General features: G+C 58.8%; 3 protein-coding genes and 1 long non-coding RNA gene across 4 annotated transcripts; 1 reads left to right on the top strand and 3 right to left on the bottom strand.

The window, feature by feature from the left end:
* Positions 1-1,254: 1,254 nt before the first annotated feature.
* Positions 1,255-9,919, top strand: LOC118648986. The gene is made up of 4 exons (XR_004965529.1): positions 1,255-1,587; positions 4,345-4,393; positions 8,061-8,259; positions 9,417-9,919. It is a non-coding gene; the product is annotated as an uncharacterized LOC118648986 (long non-coding RNA).
* Positions 2,397-3,569, bottom strand: LOC118648982 (interferon-induced transmembrane protein 3-like). Its single transcript, XM_036295645.1, has 2 exons — positions 3,223-3,569; positions 2,397-2,658 (listed from the first exon to the last, which is right to left on the bottom strand). Exons 1-2 carry the CDS (start codon positions 3,469-3,471, stop codon positions 2,467-2,469), a joined length of 441 nt encoding a protein of 146 aa, XP_036151538.1. The 5' UTR covers positions 3,472-3,569; the 3' UTR covers positions 2,397-2,466.
* A 2,136-nt stretch (positions 9,920-12,055) lies between the features above and the next one.
* Positions 12,056-13,561, bottom strand: LOC118648983 (interferon-induced transmembrane protein 3-like). Its single transcript, XM_036295646.1, has 2 exons — positions 13,143-13,561; positions 12,056-12,338 (listed from the first exon to the last, which is right to left on the bottom strand). Exons 1-2 carry the CDS (start codon positions 13,389-13,391, stop codon positions 12,150-12,152), a joined length of 438 nt encoding a protein of 145 aa, XP_036151539.1. The 5' UTR covers positions 13,392-13,561; the 3' UTR covers positions 12,056-12,149.
* A 2,772-nt stretch (positions 13,562-16,333) lies between these two features.
* Positions 16,334-17,528, bottom strand: LOC118648984 (interferon-induced transmembrane protein 3-like). The gene is made up of 2 exons (XM_036295647.1): positions 17,171-17,528; positions 16,334-16,623 (listed from the first exon to the last, which is right to left on the bottom strand). Exons 1-2 carry the CDS (start codon positions 17,417-17,419, stop codon positions 16,462-16,464), a joined length of 411 nt encoding a protein of 136 aa, XP_036151540.1. The 5' UTR covers positions 17,420-17,528; the 3' UTR covers positions 16,334-16,461.
* Positions 17,529-20,322: the final 2,794 nt, after the last annotated feature.

The following is a 20,322-nucleotide window of genomic DNA, read 5'->3' as shown; positions in this document are numbered from 1 at the left end:
CTATGTGGACCATACAGTAAGCCACCAATCAGCACGCGCCCAGTACACTGAGCCCTCATCCCTTCCCGTTCTGCCCCTCAGAAGGCGTGCCCGCCCTGCAGGTGCTGCCGCCCTCCCCTGGCGAGACAGCCCGGCCGGACTCTTTCCCCTAATAAAGCCTTAACCCTGGTTTTCGGCTCCCGCCTGGTCTCACACGTGGGAATCGGACCAGGGACATTCCAGTGCAGGGGTCGAACCTCAACCAACCGGGTCACACTGGCCAGGCCGGACTAGAGCTCTTGATGGCAGATGCAGCGCCCAGAGCACAGGTGGGAAATGTGGGGAAGGACGCTTTTCTCCCAGGAGAACGGAAAACAAAGTGAGAGCCGCCGTGAAGAGGGGAAAAACCAAAATTACATACAGGTCGGCTGTGGCCACAGGAAAGCCAAGTCCTTCAGAGGCCACTCACCAAACCTGTGCACAGTGCAGCTTGCGTCGCGGCCCATGCAGCTCCGTGGGGGTCGCTGCCTCTGAGAGCCGCCCTGGGGTGCAGCAGCACAGGCGCACCCACAACCCTGGCGGGGCCTGCGGGTCGGGCTGGAGGTGTCTGCAGTCAACAGGGCCCGGGGGGGGGGGGGGTGCGGAGTGTGGCTTGGGGTCCCACCCCTCCCAGCGAAGCGCAGAGGTCTGTCTGCAGAGCATGGGCTGGGCCCTGAGAACCAGAAGGGAGTGTCCGCCTTCACCTGGGGGGAGAGAAGCAGGAGCCCCGGGGGGGGGGGGGGGGGGGACGGCCCGGGAGCAGCTCAGAGGGAGGGGTGCGGGCCCAGCCCCTGAGCCTCAGCGGCTGAGGTTGAACTGGACCCTGGAGCAGGTCCATTCCAGGTGGAGGTTCAGGCCCGGTTCCGGGTTCCATCTCCGGGAGGCCGGGCGCGGGAGGCACCGAACCAGTGATGCTCTCTCGTCACTGGTGTTTCTCTCCCTCCCTCTCCTTCCTCTCTGACATCAATAAAAACACATTTTTAAAAAACAGCTGCGGTGCTTTGGACCAGGTGTTTGCAGGGTCAGTAAAATCTTGCCAACTGAATCTTTTTTTTTTGGTTTCCTTTTTTTTTAATGTTTAAAGTATTACAAATAGTGGTACATATGTCTCCTTTTTTTCCAGTGGACCTTCCCCCAGGCACCCTACACCCGTCCATGCCCTCACCCGCATCCCAGAGTCTCGGGTCCATTGGTTATGCTTACATGCATGCATACAAGTCCATGCTTGATGTCTTACCTACCCGCTGCACCCAACCCTCCCCAGACTTAGGACCCTTAGACACTAGGGCTTAGTGCATGCGACACCCCCTGCGGGCCTAGGTGGGGAGGGCAGTGGGAGGTGCCATGGGCGCCTGAGCGGTGATGGGCTCTGGGTCCCGGGGCAGGACCGAGGGGCCCAGCCGGTACCGCTCCTCCAACAGAAGTGCAGCCGGAACAGAGCGGCGCCTGCGCACCAGGAGGTCAGAGATTCAGAAACGCAGGTGCTGCCCAAGGACTCGCCCCCAGCACGGTCCTCACACTCCCTTCCGCGGCGGGACCCTCCGGAGCCAGGAGCTCCTGCGGGTGCGGGTGAGAGCCCTAGACTCCTGGGGGAGGCAGAGGAGTCGCTGGAGGCGGGGGAGCCCCTGGGGAGGTGTCCTGGGCGGAGGGTGAGCGGAAGGACGACCTCGGAAGCCCGGTGCCATCTGCAGGAGGGCTTCCGGTGCGGGGCCGGGCAGGTCCGAGGGGCCCTGGGACAATGTCCTCTGTGCTCGGTGCCCTAGGGGGGGTGGGTGGGCATAAAGGCTCTAAAGAGGGGGCGCTGGGTGGGGGGGGTGTGGCCGGCAGAGCTGTGCGGGCAGCGTGGTGGGTGCGGTGGGCGCAGCGCACCAGGTGGACAGGCGGGGTGCGGGCGGAAGGGCTGACCCGCAGGCAGGTGGGAGAACGCGGGGACTGAGTGGCGGTGGGCGGAGCAGGAGGGCGGTGGGCGTGGCCTCGTGAGGGCTCAGTGGGAGGGGCCGGGATTGGTGAAGAACCGCCTCCAGGGCGTCATGCGTGTGGGCGGGGCTAGGAGGTGGGCGGGGCGGAGGCGGGCTGAGCCGTTGAGGCGTGACTGGCGTTGCCCCAGAGGCTCTGGGAGGAGCCTGGAGACAGACTGGGAGGCGGGCGGGTGGAGGGGACCCTCCCGACCATGCCAGTCCCGGGCAGGTCCGGGGCGGGGCGAGGGCCCAGAGCAGGACAGACGTGCTCCCGCAGGGAGGATGGCCTGGCCGCTCCTGGCTTCGGATCCAGGCCCCTCCTGGCCTCTGGGCAGCGGGCAGGGGGCAGGTGGTGGTGGGCTCAGTCCCAGGGGGAGGCCCGGCTCTACAGGACCCTCCCCAGGAGAAAACACAGCGTTGTCACATACATGTGCTTTATTGAACGCCATTGTGCACATGTGCGTGGAGCAGCTGGGAAAGGGGGAGGGCCTCAGTCTTGGGGCAGGTGATAGGAACCCACGTAGCCGCGATTCAGTGCAGAGGTGTAAAATACGACGACCGCGATGATGACCGCAACTATGACAAGGAGGCCCAAGACCACGGCCCAGATGTTCAGGCACTTGGCGGTGGACGCATAGCTCTGGGCCCCAATCACGTCTCCCACCATCTTCCGGTCCCTAGACTGGGGGAGAAGGGATGGTGAGGGGTCTGGACGGCCCGGGGGACTGCCGGGAGCTGTGACTCAGGCCTGCCCCTGGCTCCTCCCTGCCCACACCAGCCTCCACCTGCCCTAAGCCAGGTCAGTGACCCCCTCCCTGTTCCCTGGAGCCTGAGCAGGACAGGCCAGGGGGCCACCCTCCCAGCCTCTCAGCATCTCCAGGGCCTCAGGGCTCCTCTCCCCCTGCCCTGGCCCCTTTGCTGGCCTCTCCCCCACCAGGGCTCAGGGTTTCCTGAGAACTTTTGTTTTCTAGCCAGAGCCCTGAAGCCACATGGTGAGTCAGAGGAGAGTAATTTCTGGTTAATCAACAGGATATTCCTTGGAGTCCAGGGGACAAAGGCTGACCCTGCTATTCCCAGGCAGCCTCACCGTGACCTGCACACACACACACACACACACACACACACACACACACACACACACACGTGGGCGCCTCAATCCCAAGGATCATCTGCGCAGCACACCTGCATGGGCGCCCACAGGCCTTCCAGGAAGCCCCCTTGCCTCCCCCCCCTCCCGCGCACCCACCTTCACGGAGTAGGCGAACGCCACGAAGCCCAGGCAGCAGGGGTTGAAGAAGAGGGTGTTGAACAGGGACCAGACGATGTGGTCGGGCACCACGGTGTCAGTCTGGATGTTGACCACCGTCGTCCTCGCTGCCATCGAGCTCTGGGGACCCCCCAGCACAGACACCTCGTGTTCCTCCTTGAGCACCTCATAGGATGGGGACACTCCGGCGCGGGCGCCAGAGAAGAAGGGCTGGGAGTTGGGGTTCATGGTGTCGGAGCAGAGCAGATGGCGCGCGGATGCCGGTCCCAGGATAACGGAGCCTCAGTGATACTTCCTTTCCCTGGTAGTTTCGTTTTCCAAAGTTGAGTTTGGCTGTGTTCCTGGAGGGCGTCCCTGGGAAGGGAGTGTCAGGTTGCACAATAGTCCAGCAGAGATAGGCGGAGGCCTGGGGAGGGCGGGGCGGGGAGGGGGGGGGGCTTCCTGTCCCAGTCACTCCAGCCAGGCCTGTCAGCTACCCCAGGTCCCCATTAGGGTGTGATGGGCCCGGGGTGTGTCTCACCCCCTGAAGGCGATGTTAAGGTAGAAACATTCAAACCTGTAAAGAATTTAATGAGCGTATTTGAGCCAAACTGGGGACCTATGATGCCGGCAAGCAGAACCGGAGAATGGGGAGTTCATACCTTGTTTTTATAAATTACCATCAAAAGGAAAATACTTAAGTGGGTAACAGGAAATCCATTGGTGATAGATTAGGGAGGTGGCAGAAAGCAAAGGCGGGGGTGGAGAACCGCTGGGAGAGGGTAAAAGTAAAATGATGGACATGTGCTTCTTTTACACAGAGGGCTGCAGGGTAGTTAACAGTTAGCAGTTGACTATTAACTTGATAACTAACCATGAGGGAATGTCCTGGTGCCATTTTTTGTGCCCTGAGGGGTCCGGGCGGGTGGGGGTGGGAGGGAAGTTACAAGTTACCCAGACATTACACAGGAGTGTTAATTTAGATGCAAAAAGACAATGAGCTCAGTAAAGATCTAAGTTGATCTTTGTCAGGGAAAATGCTGGCCGAGGACATGACTACCCACCATAACCTGTTTGTAGTTAAATATTCAATTTTCAGACCATCCTTTGTGGTTATTTTAGGTCTTTGAGTTTGCACAACCGCCATGCAGGCCTTCCCTGAGCTGGTCAGGTGAGTGTGTGGCCCCTTTCCTCCAGAGGGAGCAGCATTTGTCCCTGCACAGCATGCTTCTGTGACGTCAGGGGTGTTTTAGGCAAATTGGGTTTTTTTGTTTTGTTTTTTAAATATATTTTATTGATTTTTTACAGAGAGGAAGGGAGAGGGATAGAGAGTTAGGAACATCAATGAGAGAGAAACATCGATCAGCTGCCTCCTGCACACCACCTACTGGGGATGTGCCTGCTACCAAGGTACATGCCCTTGACCGGAATCAACCTGGGGACCCTTCAGTCTGCAGGCTGGTGCTCTATCCACTGAGCCAAACCGGTTAGGGCGAATTGGTTTTATTAATCAGAGAAGCTCTGAAAATGAAGTTGGATCCCCTTTGCAGGACTCACGCACAGGTTCTGGGAGTCTGTGCTGTCGGAAGAGGGGCTGGCCTCATCCCTGGCAGCTCCTATTGGTGAGGAAAAGAAGATATTTCTTGGGGGGTGGGGGGCCAGCAGCCTGACCCTGTACCTAGTTAATAAGTATCCCTAATGCACATTCCTGTTAGCCTAGAGCCATGGTCGGCAAACCGTGGCTCGCGAGCCACACGCGGCTCTTTGCCCCTTGAGTGTGGCTCTTCCACAAAATACCACGTGTGGACACGCACGTACAGGGCAATTGGCCCATGCGCAGAAGTCTGTATTTTGTGGAAGAGCCACACTCAAGGGGCAAAGAGCCCCATGTGGCTCTCGAGCCGCGGTTTGCCGACCACGGGCCTAGAGTCTACTCATTGCCCCTTCCTTAATTATCTGGTCTTCCAAGACCTATTTACCTAAATACTCCCATTTTACAGAGGCCATGAGCCATGAGCGATACACATCCCCAGGAGGGGGTTCTCAGCCCTGGCCCCAGGCCCGGCCTTTAGGTGTGGATCAAGGCCCCCATCCCAACACACGAGCTGTCTGCAAAGCCCGGGAAAGGTCCGGGAGTCTGACCCTTATTTGGGGGACAAAGAAACCAACGGGCATGAAGAGAAAGTTTCGTCCATAGCGGCTTGCTGAGGGTTGGAAACGCTCCCCCGAGTCACGGTGCTAGTGGTAGACCCTAGTACGTCGGGAAATAAACGGCATTTTCCTGTATCGCCAGGGACTCCTGTGTGTTTTTCGGGCGCCTGGTAAATCCTGTAACGCTATCCACGCAGAACAGGCAGAGGCAGGTCTGCATAAGTGCCTACCCCGTGTGCTCCCCTGGCCCCCCCTTTACTGGCCTCTGACACCCCCCCTGGTTTGAGTCCCGCTGGATGTTTGTGGTGGCATCGCGGGCCTTCCTTGGGCGGCTCAGTTTTCTGGGGGTCTCCCTCTGGTACACAGGGGGCACTGAAGTGATGAATCTCTTGGTTTCCTACTATTAATCTGGTTTGGGGTTTGTTTGTGTTACTACTTACCCAAGGACATTTTAGAATTGATTGTAGAGAGAGGTGAAGGGAGGGAGGGAGAGAGAACCATTGATGCGAGACAGGAGCGTCCATCGGTGGCCTCCTGTGCAAGCCCTGACCAGGGTGGAGCCTGAAACCTAGGCATGTGCCCTGACTGGGTCCCCAACCTGCAACCTTTTGGTGCATGGCCGGATGCCCCAACCCACTGAGTGACACAGTGCAGTGCTGCTGTGGTTCTGTGGTTCTTTCGGGGTGTCTCAGCCAGGGACCTCGCAGCGCTGCCATGCCCAACTGTGTGTGCCCGGCGCTTCCAAAGGTCAAAACTCAACGGGTCAGCGTTTGGAGAAAGGAAAAGCTGACTGAGCGAGAAGGCGCCAACCAAGATGCTGGACATCCCATCGGTTCCTCTACTCGGTGGTGTTCACTGGACTAGGTTCCGGGTGTTCGAGGGCTTGGGGGACGGTCATGGGAAGCCTGGAGGTCACCTCCTCATCCGGGGACCTTGGAGCTCGGGCCTTTCTGATAAGGGGCGTCAGTGTTGGGGGCCCCCAGACAGCAGGCCCTCTGGTTCTGAAAGGTCCGGTCCAAGGCCATGCTGCCCGGGTTCTCTGCTTCCGAGTGTGCACACGCACCGATTGGGGTTCTGCGTGCAGCTGGAGGCCAACATTCTCACCTCTGCGCTCGCTTGGGCGTGCGGCCTTGGTCTGAGGGCTCTGGAAAGCTGTTCAGCGTCTCGTTAAGTTGGGCAGCACCATTTTTGTTGGGGTCCAGCCCCAGCAGGTCCAGTGGTTCCCAAAGGTGTGGACGGAGTCGGCGAAGAAGGAAAGACAGGGAGGCAGAAGAAGGAAGGACAGGGAGGCAGCGTTCAGTTGATCAGCATAGCGAGGTTCTTTTTATTGTCCTGTTACATCTGTATTTATACCATTTGATCCTATAAGCATGCCTCTATAATCACATCATGGTATGTTTTGGGTAAGGTTCTACAGTTCCTTGTTTCTTATCTGACCTTTGCCAAATATCCTGTCTCTATCTAGTTCTGTTGATTTTAATCTTGTCTAGGTTAATCTCTGTGTTTCCGTTACAAGGTCACTGCTCTACTGATAAGCTACAAGGAAGTGACTGAAGGAGATTCTCCTGCCCAGTAAAGGTTATGTCCTCCCAGCCCCGCTGCTTGCCTTCCCTGGCACTGCCCTGTGTCGGTGGGTTTCCAGGGGGATAGGCTTTGGTGCTTTCCCTGGTGGGCAGACCCCTGGGGATGTGGGCCCAACCAGTCCCAAATTTATTGCCAACAGTCTTTGTCCAAGTTCTTCGTAAGTAGTACATGGTCTTTCTGTAACACTAGGGGGATTTATTGATTTATTCTCTTCCTTAGTCCTGTTAATCCCTAACCTGGGGGAACAACCTTTATCGGAGAGATGATCCTGTTTAAAACACATAGTGCTAAGAGGGGGAGCACACATATGCCATATACGCCAGGTCCCTTGAAACATAAGCTGTGCAGATGTTCCTTCCCTGCAGCGACTGCGTCAAGCAGCAAGGGTGGACCAGCTTCCGGCAAATTCCGCCATTTTTATTTTTTAAATGACATCATGTGTAAATCAGCGGCCACCTATCGGATTGGGTTGTTTAAGACTGGGAAGACCTGTTTGTGACTTTGCCAACAGGTCAGTCCGAGGCTTAACCCTATATCGGCTTCCCACACATTTTGAGCTGGATCTGCGGTCACAGAAGCGTAGAGAGAAAATTATTTTCTTACCGCAACCACCCTTGCCCTAGCTCAGGCCGAGCCTGGCCACAAACAGAAGTCTGGGTGTTCCCACACCAACACCCACTTACTTGAGGAGAAGGAAGGGCTGCAATCTGGCACTCGGGGGTGGGAGGTGGGGGGGTGGGGGGCAGAGGGAAGGCCCTGCCCTAGGAGCACAGGGAGAAGCAGCACTTTCTCTCCCAGGGGAAGAGGAAGTTCTGAGGAGGGACTGTCAGTCACAGAGCCCTGCGGTGACCCGTCCTGACCCCTGTTCGCAGAGGGTGGGACCGCGCCTCCCCCAGCCCCTCCTGCCTGCTGTTGGCATGAAGGTCCGCTAGCAGTCTGGACATTTCACCCAGCTGGTGTCAACCTATCAACCAAGAAGGCCCGCTGTGATTCCTGGTCAGGGCACATGCCCAGGTTGCAAGCTCGATCCCCGGTAGGGGGCGTGCAGGAGGCTCCCCCATCACTGATGCTTCCATCCCTCTCTCCCTCTCTCTCTCTGAAAGCAATATAAAGAAATTAAAACTGGACATTTCATCTTTTGATCAACTACGTTCTCTGGAAGCATCTGCAATCAACAATCAGACCTTCTGATTTCTGTGGCCTTTGATCCTCGCTGCTGGTGAGGACCTCTCTGGAGCCGTGTCGCCCTGGAGGGAAGGCACAAGGACCGACGTGTCCCTGGCCGGGTCTCCGCAGCCACAGGTGGGGAGCTCAGCCACCGCAGGGGCACACGGCACCCTGGCGTGGGGCTCAGTTGCCCAAGTGATGTCCCACGCACCCTAGGGCAGCGGTATAATTCGTGGTCGGGGCCCAGGCCCAGGTTTGGGGCTCGCTTCCCAGTAGCGGGCATGATTCTCTCTGCCTCTCTTCCTCTCCCTTCCTCTCTCTCCAAAAATCTATTTTAAAATATTTTTAAAGAGGAATACACAGAAAAGTTAGTTCATTTGATGACTCTGAGCCAGGAGCCCAAACCTGTAGGCTGTGAAATAGGACTTTCTGCCTTGACAAGATCAAAGCGCCTTTATTTTTTTGCTTATTCCTCAGCCCAGGGTATTTTCTCCACGGATTTCAGAGAGCGGAAAGCAGGAAGGGAGGGGAGTGAGAAAGACACATTGACTGGTTGCCTCCCACAAGTGCCCCAACGCAGGCTGGCTATCAAACTTGCACCCCAGGTACGTGCCCTTGACCAGGCATCGACCCCAATTCCCTCCTTGGTCAGGCCAATGCTCTAACCACATGGCCACACCGGCCAAGGCCCAAAGTTCATTTAAAAAAAAAAAATGTTTTTCTTCCTTTCAGTGACAGAAAGGGAGAGGGAGTGAGTGAGAGAAACATCCATGTGAGAGAGAAACATCTATTGGTTTCCATGTGCCCTGATGGGAAGCGAACCTGCAACCTAGGAATGCGTGCAACAGTGCCCTCCAGCTGAGCACACTGGCCAGGGGAGCCAGAGTTCTTGTGTTTTTTTAAAAATATATTTTATTGATTTTTTACAGAGAGGAAGGGAGAGGGGTCAAGAGCTAGAAACATTGATGAGAGAGAAACATCGATCAGCTGCCCCTCGCATGCCCCCCACTGGGGATGTGCCCACAGCCAAGGCACATGCCCCTGACCAGAATCGAACCTGGGACCCTTGAGTCCGCAGGCCGACGCTCCATCCACTGAGCCACACCGGTCAGGGGGAGCTCTTGTTTTTGTAAAATATTTTATTGGTTTCAGAGGAAGAGAGAGAGAAACATCAAGGATCAGAGAGAATCAGAGAATCAGGGATCAGCTGCCTCCTGCATGACCCCTAACGAGGATTGAGTCCGCAGCCCGGGCGTGTGCTCTTGACCTTAATCCAACGTGGGACCCTTCAGTCCTCAGGTGCCCGCTCTATCCACTGAGCCAAACCGGCTGAGGCCAGACCAAAGCACTTGATGGCAGATCCAGCAACCAGAGAACAGATTGGAAAATGTGGGGAAGAGCGTTTTCCCGCAAGAAGGAGGAGGACTGAAGTGAGAGGCGCTGAGAGGAACGGCTGCGGAGGCTCCCTCTGCTACGTGGACAACAGTCCTCTGGGGAGACCCCGCCTCCTCTGCGCACAGTGCAGATTCCGGCGACACCCCTGCAGCTCCGTGGGGGTCGGTGCCACTGAGAGCCGCCCCTGGGGTGCAGCAGCACAGGCGCACCCACCGCCCTGGCAGGGCGTGCAGGTCGGGCTGGAGGTGTCTGCAGTCCACAAGACCCGGGGGTTGCGGAGTGTGGCTTGGGGTTCCCACCCCTCCCAGCACAGAGCATGGGCTGGGCCCTGAGAACCAGAAGGGAGTGTCCGCCTTCACCTGGGGGGAGAGAAGCAGGAGCCCCTGGGGGAGGGCGGGACAAGGGGGGGCGGCCCGTGAGCAGCTCAGAGGGAGGGTGCGGGCCCAGCCCGTGAGTCTCAGCGGCTGAGGTTGACGGGACCCTGGAGCAGGTCCATTCCAGGTGGAGGTTCAGGCCCGGTTCCTGGTTCGATCTCCGGGAGGCTGGGCGTGGAAGGCACCAAACCAGTGATGCTCTCTCGTCACTGGTGTTTCTCTCCCTCCCTCTCCTTCCTCTCTGACATCAGTAAAAACATATTTTTAAAATCAGCTGCGGTGCTTTGGACCAGGTGTTTGGAGGGTCAGTAAAATCTCGCCAATGGACCCTAAAGGAGACCCTTAGTGCATGCGACTCCCCCTGCGGGCCGAGGAGGGGAGGGCAGTGGGAGGTGCCATGGGCGCCTGAGCGGTGATGGGCTCCGGGTCCCGGGGCAGGTCCGAGGGGCCCAGCCGGTACCGCTCCTCCAACAGAAGTGCAGCCGGAGCAGAGCGGCGCCTGCGCACCAGGAGGTCAGAGATTCAGAAACGCAGCCCGGCGAGCGCGGGGCTCAGCCCGCGGGCACGGTCGCCGCAGGCAGGTGCTGCCGAGGACTCGCCCCCAGCACGGTCCTCACACTCCCTTCCGCGGCGTGTGGAACCCAGGAGCTCCTGCGGGTGCGGGTGCGGGTGCGGGTGCGGATTTGGATGAGAGCCCTGGGCTCCTGGGGGAGGCAGAGGAGTCGCTGGAGGCGGGGGAGCCCCTGGGGAGGTGTCCTGGGGGAAGGGTGAGCGGAAGGACGACCTCCGAAGCCAGGTGCCATCTGCAGGAGGAGGGCTTCCGGTGCGGGGCCGGGCAGGTCCGAGAGGCCCTGGGACAACGTCCTCTGTGCTCGGTCCCCTAGGGGTGTGGGCAAAGGGCTCTAAAGAGGGGGCGCTGGGTGGGGGCGGGGGGTGTGGCCGGCAGAGCTGTGCCGGCAACGTGGTGGGTGCGGTGGGCGGAGCAGGAGGGCGGTGGGCGTGGCCTCATAAGGACGGAGACCTCGTGGGAGGGGCAGGGAGGGGTGAAGCACCGCCTCTAGGGCGGTCTTGCCTGTGGGCGGGGCTCGGACGTGGGAGGGGCGGGGCCGGGAGGTGGGGGAGGGGCAGGAGGTGGAGGCGGGGCTAGGGAGTGGGAGGGGCGGAGGCGGGGGGCTTGTACGTGGGAGGAGCGCGGCTTGAGGGTGGGAGGGGCGGGGCCGGGAGGTGGGGCGGGGCCAGGAGGTGGGAGGGGGGGAGGCCGGCTGAGTAGTTGAGGCGTAACTGCGTTTGCCAGGGAGACTCTGGGAAGAGTCTGCAGAAAGACTGGGAGGCGGGGCGGCTGGAGGGGACACTCCTGACCATGCCCGTGCAGGGGCAGGTCCTGGGTTGGGGCGAGGGCAGATGTGCTCCCGCAGGGAGGATGGCCTGGCTGTTCCTGGCTTCGGATCCAGGCCCCTCCTGACCTCTGGGCAGCGGGCAGGGGGCAGGTGGTGGTGGGCTCAGTCCCAGGGGCAGGCAGGGCTCTCACAGGACCCTCCCCAGGTGACAACACGGCGTTGTCACATATGTGGGCGAAAGGGACCACATGCTGACCCGACAAGCTCATGGGAGGCCTGCATGGCAGTCTTGCAACCTCAGAGACCTAAAGTAGCTACAAAGGATGGTCTGAAATTAAACTTTAAAGCAGTGATGGTGGGCAGTTATGTCCTTGGCCAGGATCTTCACTGACAAGGCCAGCCTTTACCTTAACTGAGCCTGTCTGTCTTTTTGCATCTATGGTAACATACCCTAGAAATGTCTGGGTAACTTGTACCTTCCCTTCTTCCACAGCCCCTGGGGCACAGTCTAATGTGCTGGGCGCCAGGACAGAGACCACCAACTCCTTCATTATCTTGTTAATTGATCCTACACCCACCTAAGCATGTCCATCATCTTACTTTTTATCCAATCCCAGGGGTTTCCCTGCTTTGCTTTATCCTTCCTCCTTAGTCTATCGCCAATGAATTTCATGGAACCCACCTACATCCCTCCTTTGATCTCAATGTATAAATACAAGTGTAACCCCGCCATTCTCCGGAGCATTACCTCAATTTGTTGAGGTTCTCCTTCCCGGCCTATGTCGCCAGTTTGGCTCCAATAAACTCACAAAAATTCTTTACAGGTTTCAATGGATTTTTAAGGTAACACATACATGTGCTTTATTGAACTCCATTGTACACACATGTGCGTATAGCAGCTGGGAAAGGGGGGAGGGCCTCAGTCTTGGGGCAGGTGATAGGAATCCCTGTAGCCACGAAGCACTCCAGAGGTGATAATCACGACCGTGATGATGACCGCAATTATGACAAGGAGGCCCAAGACCACGGCCCAGATGTTCAGGCACTTGGCAGTGGATGCATAGCTCTGGGCCCCAATCACGTCTCCCACCATCTTCCGGTCCCTAGACTGGGGGAGAAGGGATGGTGAGGGGTGTGGACGGGCCCTGGGGACAGCGGGAGCTGTGAGTCAGGCCGGGCTCTGGCTGCTCCCTGCTCCCTGCCCACACCAGCCTCCACCTGCCCTCAGCCAGGTCAGCGACCCCGTCCCTGTGCCCTGGAGCCTGAGCAGGACAGGCCAGGGGGGCCTCCCTCACAGCCTCTCAGCCTCTCCAAGGCCTCAGGGCTCCTCTCCCCCTGCCCTGGCCATTTGCTGGCCTCTCCCCCTTCCAGGGCTCAGGGTTTCCTGAGAACTTTTGTTCTCTAGCCAGAGCCCTGAAGCCACATGGCCATTCAGAGGAGAGTAATTTCTGGTTAATCAACAGGATATTCCTTGGAATTCCGGGGACAAAGGCTGACCCTGCCGACCCCAGGCAGCCTCACCGTGACCTGCACACACACACACACACACACACTCACACTCACAGACACACACACACACACTCACACACACACACACACACAAACAGAGAAACACACACACTCACACACATACACACACACTCACACACACACAGAGACACACACATACATACACACACTCACACTCACACACAAACACAGAGACACACACACTCACACACATACATACACGCACTCACACACACACAGAGACACACACACTCACACACATACATACATACACACACACTCACACACACACACACACACACACACACGTGGGCTCCTCAATCCCCAGGGTCATCTGGGCAGCACACTGTGGGGGCCCACACGCCTTCCATGTAATCCCCCCACTCCCGTCCTCCGCACCCACCTTCACGGAGAAGGCGAAGGCCACGAAGCCCAGGCAGCAGGTGTTGAAGAAGAGGGTGTTGAACAGGGACCAGACGATGTGGTCGGGCACCACGGTGTCAGTCTGGATGTTGACCACCGTCGTCCTCGCTGCCATCGAGCTCTGGGGACCCCCCAGCACAGACACCTCGTATTCTTCCTTGAGCACATCATTGGATGGGGTCACTCCGGCGTTGGCGCCAGGCACGAAGGGCTGGAAGTTGGGGTTCATGGTGTCGGAGCGGAGTAGATGGCGTGAGGATGCCGATCCCAGGATAATGGAGCCTCAGTGGTGCTTCGTTTTTCTGGTAGTTTCATTTCCCCCAAAGTTGAGTTTGCCTGTGTTTCTGGAGAGCGTCCCTGGGAAGGGAGTGTCAGTTGCACAATAGTCCAGCAGAGTGAGGCCAAGGCTTGGGGGGCTAGGGGGTAGGCGGCTTCCTGTCCAGGTCACTCCAGTGAGGCCTGTCAGCTACCCCAGGTCCTTATTAGGGTGTGATGGGCCCGGGGTGTGTCTCACCCCCTGAAGGGGATGTTTAGGTAGAAACAATCAGACCTGAAAAGAAATTAGTGAGTTATTTGAGCCAAACTAGGGACTTATGATGCCTGGAAGTAGAACCTCAAGGAATTGAGATAATGCTCCATAGAATGAGGAGTTCATACCTTTTTATAAATTACCATCAGAAGGAAAATACTTAAGTGGGTAACAAGAAATCCATTGGTGCAGCTCCGTGGGGGTCGGGTGCCTTCTGGGCTGTGCCTCTGAGAGCAGTCCTGGGGTGCAGCAGCACAGGCGCACCCACCGCCCTGGCAGGGCCTTCGGGTCGGGCTGGAGGTTTCTGCAGTGGACAAGGCACAGGGGGTGCGGAGTGTGGCTTGGGGTTCCCACCCCTCCCAGCACAGCGCCGAGGTCGGTCTGCAGAGCATGGGCTGGGCCCTGAGAACCAGAAGGGAGTGTCCGCCTTCACCTGGGGGGAGAGAAGCAGGAGCCCCTGGGGGTGGGGGGGCGGCCCGTGAGCAGCTCAGAGGGAGGGGTGCGGGCCCAGCCCGTGAGTCTCAGCGGCTGAGGTTGACTGGACCCTGGAGCAGGTCCATTCCAGGTGGAGGTTCAGGCCCGGCTCCCGGTTCCATCTCCGGGAGGCTGGGCGTGGAAGGCACCAAACCAGTGATGCTCTCTCGTCACTGGTGTTTCTCTCCCTCCCTCTCCTTCCTCTCTGACATCAGTAAAAACATATTTTTAAAATCAGCTGCGGTGCTTTGGACCAGGTGTTTGGAGGGTCAGTAAAATCTCGCCAATGGACCCTAAAGGAGACCCTTAGTGCATGCGTCTCCCCCTGCGGGCCGAGGTGGAGAGGGCAGGGGGAGGTGCCATGGGCTCCTGAGCGGTGATGGGCTCTGGGTCCGGGGGCAGGTCCGAGGGGCCCAGCCGGTACCGCTCCTCCAACAGAAGCGCAGCCGGAGCAGAGCGGCGCCTGCGCACCAGGAGGTCAGAGATTCAGAAACGCAGCCCGGCGAGCGCGGGGCTCAGTCCGAGGGCACGGTCGCCGCAGGCAGGTGCTGCCGAGGACTCGCCCCCAGCACGGTCCTCACACTCCCTTCCGCGGCGGGACCTCCGGAGCCAGGAGCTCCTGTGGGTGCGGGTGCGGGTGCGGGTGCGGGTGCGGATTTGGATGAGAGCCCTGGGCTCCTGGGGAGGCAGAGGAGTCGCTGGAGACGGGGGAGCCCCTGGGGAGGTGTCCTGGGCGGAGGGTGAGCGGAAGGACGACCTCGGAAGCCCGGTGCCATCTGCAGGAGGAGGGCTTCCGGTGCGGGGCCGGGCAGGTCCGAGGGACCCTGGGACAACGTCCTCTGTGCTCGGTCCCCTAGGGGTGTGGGCAAAGGGCTCTAAAGAGGGGGCGCTGGTTGGGGGCGGGGGGTGTGGCCGGCAGAGCTGTGCGGGCAGCGTGGTGGGGGCGGTGGGCGCAGCGCACCAGGTGGACAGGCGGGGTGCGGGCGGAAGGGCTGACCCGCAGGCAGGTGGGAGAACGCGGGGACTGAGTGGCGGTGGGCGGAGCAGGAGGGCGGTGGGCGTGGCCTCGTGCGGACCTAGGGTTGAGTGGCAGGGGCAGGGAGCGGTGAAGCACCGCCTCCAGGGCGTCACGGTTGTGGGCGGGGCTTGGACCGGGGAAGGACGCGGCTTCTGGGTGGGAGGGGCGGGGCCGGGAGGTGGGGGCGGGGCCGGGAGGTGGGGGCGGGGCAGGAGGTGGGGCGGGGCCAGGAGGAGGGAGGGGCAGAGGCCGGCTGAGTAGTTGAGGCGTAACTGCGTTTGCCATGGAGACTCTGGGAAGAGTCTGCAGAAAGACTGGGGAGGCGGGGCGGCTGGAGGGGACACTCCTGACCATGCCCGTGCAGGGGCAGGTCCTGGGTTGGGTCGAGGGCAGATGTGCTCCCGCAGGGAGGATGGCCTGGCTGTTCCTGGCTTCGGATCCAGGCCCCTCCTGACCTCTGGGCAGCGGGCAGGGGGCAGGTGGTGGTGGGCTCAGTCCCAGGGGCAGGCAGGGCTCTCACAGGACCCTCCCCAGGTGACAACACGGCGTTGTCACATATGTGGGCGAAAGGGACCACATGCTGACCCGACAAGCTCATGGGAGGCCTGCATGGCAGTCTTGCAACCTCAGAGACCTAAAGTAGCTACAAAGGATGGTCTGAAATTAAACTTTAAAGCAGTGATGGTGGGCAGTTATGTCCTTGGCCAGGATCTTCACTGACAAGGCCAGCCTTTACCTTAACTGAGCCTGTCTGTCTTTTTGCATCTATGGTAACATACCCTAGAAATGTCTGGGTAACTTGTACCTTCCCTTCTTCCACAGCCCCTGGGGCACAGTCTAATGTGCTGGGCGCCAGGACAGAGACCACCAATTCCTTCATTATCTTGTTAATTGATCCTACACCCACCTAAGCATGTCCATCATCTTACTTTTTATCCAATCCCAGGGGTTTCCCTGCTTTGCTTTATCCTTCCTCCTTAGTCTATCGCCAATGAATTTCATGGAACCCACCTACATCCCTCCTTTAATCACAATGTATAAATACAAATGTAACCCCGCCATTCTCCGGAGCATTACCTCAATTTGTTGAGGTTCTGCTTCCCGGCCTATGTCGCCAGTTTGGCTCCAATAAACTCACAAAAATTCTTTACAGGTTTCAATGGATTTTTAAGGTAACACATACATGTGCTTTATTGAACTCCATTGTACACACATGTGCGTATAGCAGCCGGGAAAGGGGGGAGGGCCTCAGTCTTGGGGCAGGTGATAGGAATCCCTCTAGACACGTACCACTCCAGAGGTGATAATCACGACCATGGTAATGATGACCGCAACTATGACAAGGAGGCCCAAGACCACGGCCCAGATGTTCAGGCACTTGGCGGTGGACGCATAGCTCTGGGCCCCAATCACGTCTCCCACCATCTTCCGGTCCCTAGACTGGGGGAGAAGGGATGGTGAGGGGTGTGGACGGGCCCTGGGGACAGCCGGGAGCTGTGACTCAGGCCCGGCCCTGGCAGCTCCCTGCCCAGACCAGCCTCCACCTGCCCTCAGCCAGGTCAGCGACCCCCTCCCTGTTCCCTGGAGCCTGAGCAGGACAGGCCAGGGGGGCCTCCCTCACAGCCTCTCAGCCTCTCCAGGGCCTCAGGGCTCCTCTCCCCCTGCCCTGGCCATTTGCTGGCCTCTCCCCCTCCAGGGGCCAGGGTTTTCTGAGAACTTTTGTTCTCTACCAGAGCCCTGAAGCCACATGGCCAGTCAGAGGAGAGTAATTTCTGGCTGATCAACAGGATATTCCTTGGAGTCCCGGGGACAAAGGCTGACCCTGCTATTCCCAGGCAGCCTCACCGTGACCTGCACACACACACACACACACACACACACACACACACACACGTGGGCGCCTCAATCCCCAGGGTCATCTGGGCAGCACACTGTGGGGGCGCACACGCCTTCCATGTATCCCCCCACTCCCGTCCTCCGCACCCACCTTCACGGAGAAGGCAAAGGCCACAAAGCCCAGGCAGCAGGTGTTGAAGAAGAGGGTGTTGAACAGGGACCAGACGATGTGGTCGGGCACCACAGTATCAGTCTGGATGTTGACCACCGTCGTCCTTGTTGCCATCGAGCTCTGGGGACCTCCCAGCAAGGACACCTCGTGTTCCTCCTTCAGCACCTCATTGGATGGGGTCACTCCGGCGCGGGCACCAGGCACAAAGGGCTGGAAGTTGGGGTTCATGGTGTCGGAGCAGAGCAGATGGCGTGCTGATGCCGATCCCAGGATAACGGAGCCTCAGTGATGCTTCCTTTTTCTGGTAGTTTCGTTTTCCCCAAAGTTGATTTTGGCTGCATTGCTGTTGGGTGTCCCTGCTAAGGGAGTGTCAGGTTGCACAATAGTCCAGCTGAGATAGGCCCAGGCCTGGGGTGGTGTGGCCTGGGGGAGGGGGGGTGCCCTCCTGCCCCATTCACTCCAGCCAGGCCTGTCAGCTACCCCAGGTCCCCATTAGGGTGTGATGGGCCCGGGGTGTGTCTCACCCCCTGAAGGGGATGTTAAGGAAGAAACATTCAGACCTGTAAACAATTTAGTGAGTGTATTTGCGACAAACTGGGGACCTATGATGCCGGGAAGCAGAACCTCAAGTAATTGAGATAATGCTCCCGAGAATGGGGAGTTCATACCCTGTTTTTATAAATTACCATCAGAAGGAAAATACTTAACTGGGTAACAGGAAATCCATTGGTGCAGCTCTGTGGGGGCCGGTGCCTCTTAGAGCCGTCCCTGGGGTGCAGCAGCACAGGCGCACCCACCGCCTGGCAGGGCCTGCGGGTCTGGCTGGAGGTTTCTGCAGTGGACAAGGCCCAGGGGGTGTGGAGTGTGGCTTGGGGGTTCCCATCCCTCCCAGCGCACCGCCGAGGTCTGTCTGCAGAGCATGGGCTGGGCCCTGAGAACCAGAAGGGAGTGTCCGCCTTCACCTGGGGGGAGAGAAGCAGGAGCCCTGGGGGGAGGGTCGAGGAAGGGGGCGGCCCGTGAGCAGCTCAGAGGGAGGGGTATGGGTCCAGCCCCTGAGCCTCAGCGGCTGAGGTTGAACTGGACCCTGGAGCAGGTCCATCCCAGGCGGCGGCTCAGGCCCGTTTCCCGGTTCCATCTCCGGGAGGCCCGGAACCAGTGATGCTCTGGCACTGGCGTTTCTCTCCCTCCCTCTCTGTAGCTGGACGTGTGGAATGAGAAGTTAACTAGAAGAGGACCTTCTGCCAGGAAAAGACGGGAGCCTGCAAGCGGGCTGCGTCAGAACAAAGTCTTGCAAACAAGACTTATTGTTCAGAGGCAGAACTTTCCTTGATGTGATAAATAGTCCATAAGGGCATGGAAAGTTCAAGGGAGGGTGCACTGCTGCAGGTGGAAAGAGTCTTTGTATAATATAGGAAATTAACAGTTAAATGTATAACTTAGCTCTGATGATCTCATAAGCATGCTTGTTAATCGTTGTCACTTGCTGTACCCCATTGTTATTTGCTGTGCTCCCCGAATAAGAGCCATGAGGGCTTTGGGGGCCTTTGCTACCTGCCTGACTAGCAATAGCCCTCTGCTTCTCTAACTTCATCCTGCCCGCCAGGCTGGCCTCAGCGTCTCTGTTCACAAAGAACATCAATACTCTCCTTCTTCTTTGACATCAATAAAAACAGATATTTTTAAAAAATATTTTATTGATTTTTTTTACAGAGAGGAAGGGAGAGGGATAGAGAGTTAGGAACATGGATGAGAGAGAAACATAGATCAGCTGCCTCCTGCACACCTCCTACTGGGGATGTGCCCACAAGGAAGGTACATGCCTTTGACCGGAATCGAACCTGGGACCCTTCAGTCCGCAGGCCGACGCTCCATCCACTGAGCCACACCGGCCAGGGCTCCACGGCTATTTGGCTTCCTTCTCGTGCCCTCTTGTGCCCCCCCCTCACCCCCAGGCCGGCTCACACAGAACCTGCGGGGCCCGGTGGCTGCACCGCCTTCCCCCCAGCTCTGCCCCCTTTGGCTGGTGGCGGGTGGCTCCCAGGACCCAGGCATCGGCCCCTCTTCTCTCTTCTCTGCGGTGGCTCCACCGTTTCCTGTGCTTGTTTTCTTCTTTTTCGGTTCCTCCTCCTGCAGGTGTGTGGGCGGGCAGGGGCTGAGGCCTCCAGAGAGACCCTGCCCACCCGCGCCCCTCTGCGCCTCCATCTTACACCCCAGCCGCCACTGGGCTGCGTGATACCTTCCGGAATTGGTTTCCAGTGCTTTGGACGTCACCTGGTCCTCTGATGGGAGCTGCTGAGGGACGGGCAGGAGTGGGCATGGCCTGGCTGGGGTGGGTTTGGAAAGTCTTCCTGGATGCTCCTGCCTCCCCCGCAGCCGCAGCCGTCCGAGCGCGGTCACCGCGCCCCTCTGCCCCGCGGGCACCACTCTTCGGCTTCCATTCCCGCAAGTCCAGCTGCTTTGGTTCTCCGAGTGTTTCTTCCTCTCGGCGTCCTTCCCTTCTGTTCCAGGACACACTTCTCCGCTCCGTTTTGCAGTCCCCGTGACCTCCCCGTGACCCCCCAGGTGACCCCTGGCCGGCTGGGGGCTGCCCTCGTGGGGTCCCCCTGCTGCTTCTAAGTCGGGTCTTCATTAGAGGGATGGAGGCGGCCCCTCCCGTCACCAAGTCCGTGCCAGGCACTGTGCTCCGTGCTGGACATGGACCAGTCCTTAACCCTCCCCGCAACCTGGGCAGTGCGGGCACTCTCTGCATTTCAGAAGAGGAAATGGGCGCCGGCCGGCGTGGCTCCGTGGCTGAGCGTCGGCCTGTGAACCAGGAGATCACAGCTCAGTTCCCAGTCGGGGCACAAGCCTCGGTTTGGGGGGGGCGGGGAATGCAGGAGGCAGCCGATCAGTAATTCTCTCATCATTGATGTCTCTCTCTCCTCTTCTCTTGGCTTCCCTTCCCATCCCTTCCCTTCCCTTCCCTTCCCTTCCCTTCTCTCTCTCTCCCCCCTTCCTCCCTGAAATCATAAAAATATTAAAAAATAATAGAAGACACAGCTGAAAAGCAGCAGAGCAGGGGTGGCCGCGGAGCCCGTACTCTCAGCCACCGTCCACCCTGTGTCTGTCTTCCCAGGCGCCTGGCATTGTGT

The sequence above is a fragment of the Myotis myotis genome, unplaced genomic scaffold (genome assembly GCF_014108235.1).
Source record: "Myotis myotis isolate mMyoMyo1 unplaced genomic scaffold, mMyoMyo1.p scaffold_m19_p_27, whole genome shotgun sequence".
NCBI classification, from domain to species: Eukaryota; Metazoa; Chordata; class Mammalia; order Chiroptera; family Vespertilionidae; genus Myotis; species Myotis myotis.
This window is presented reverse-complemented; position numbering and strand designations above follow the sequence as displayed.

Bases quoted from the DNA above. Each gene is read 5' to 3' on its own strand.
- LOC118648982 (XM_036295645.1), bottom strand. From the start codon at position 3,471: ATGAACCCCAACTCCCAGCCCTTCTTCTCTGGCGCCCGCGCCGGAGTG. The intron at 2,659-3,222 runs GTGGGTGCGCGG...CTTCTCCCCCAG, and splicing joins CGTTCGCCTACTCCGTGAAG to TCTAGGGACCGGAAGATGGT.
- LOC118648983 (XM_036295646.1), bottom strand. From the start codon at position 13,391: ATGAACCCCAACTTCCAGCCCTTCGTGCCTGGCGCCAACGCCGGAGTG. The intron at 12,339-13,142 runs GTGGGTGCGGAG...CTTCTCCCCCAG, and splicing joins CCTTCGCCTTCTCCGTGAAG to TCTAGGGACCGGAAGATGGT.
- LOC118648984 (XM_036295647.1), bottom strand. From the start codon at position 17,419: ATGAACCCCAACTTCCAGCCCTTTGTGCCTGGTGCCCGCGCCGGAGTG. The intron at 16,624-17,170 runs GTGGGTGCGGAG...CTTCTCCCCCAG, and splicing joins CCTTTGCCTTCTCCGTGAAG to TCTAGGGACCGGAAGATGGT.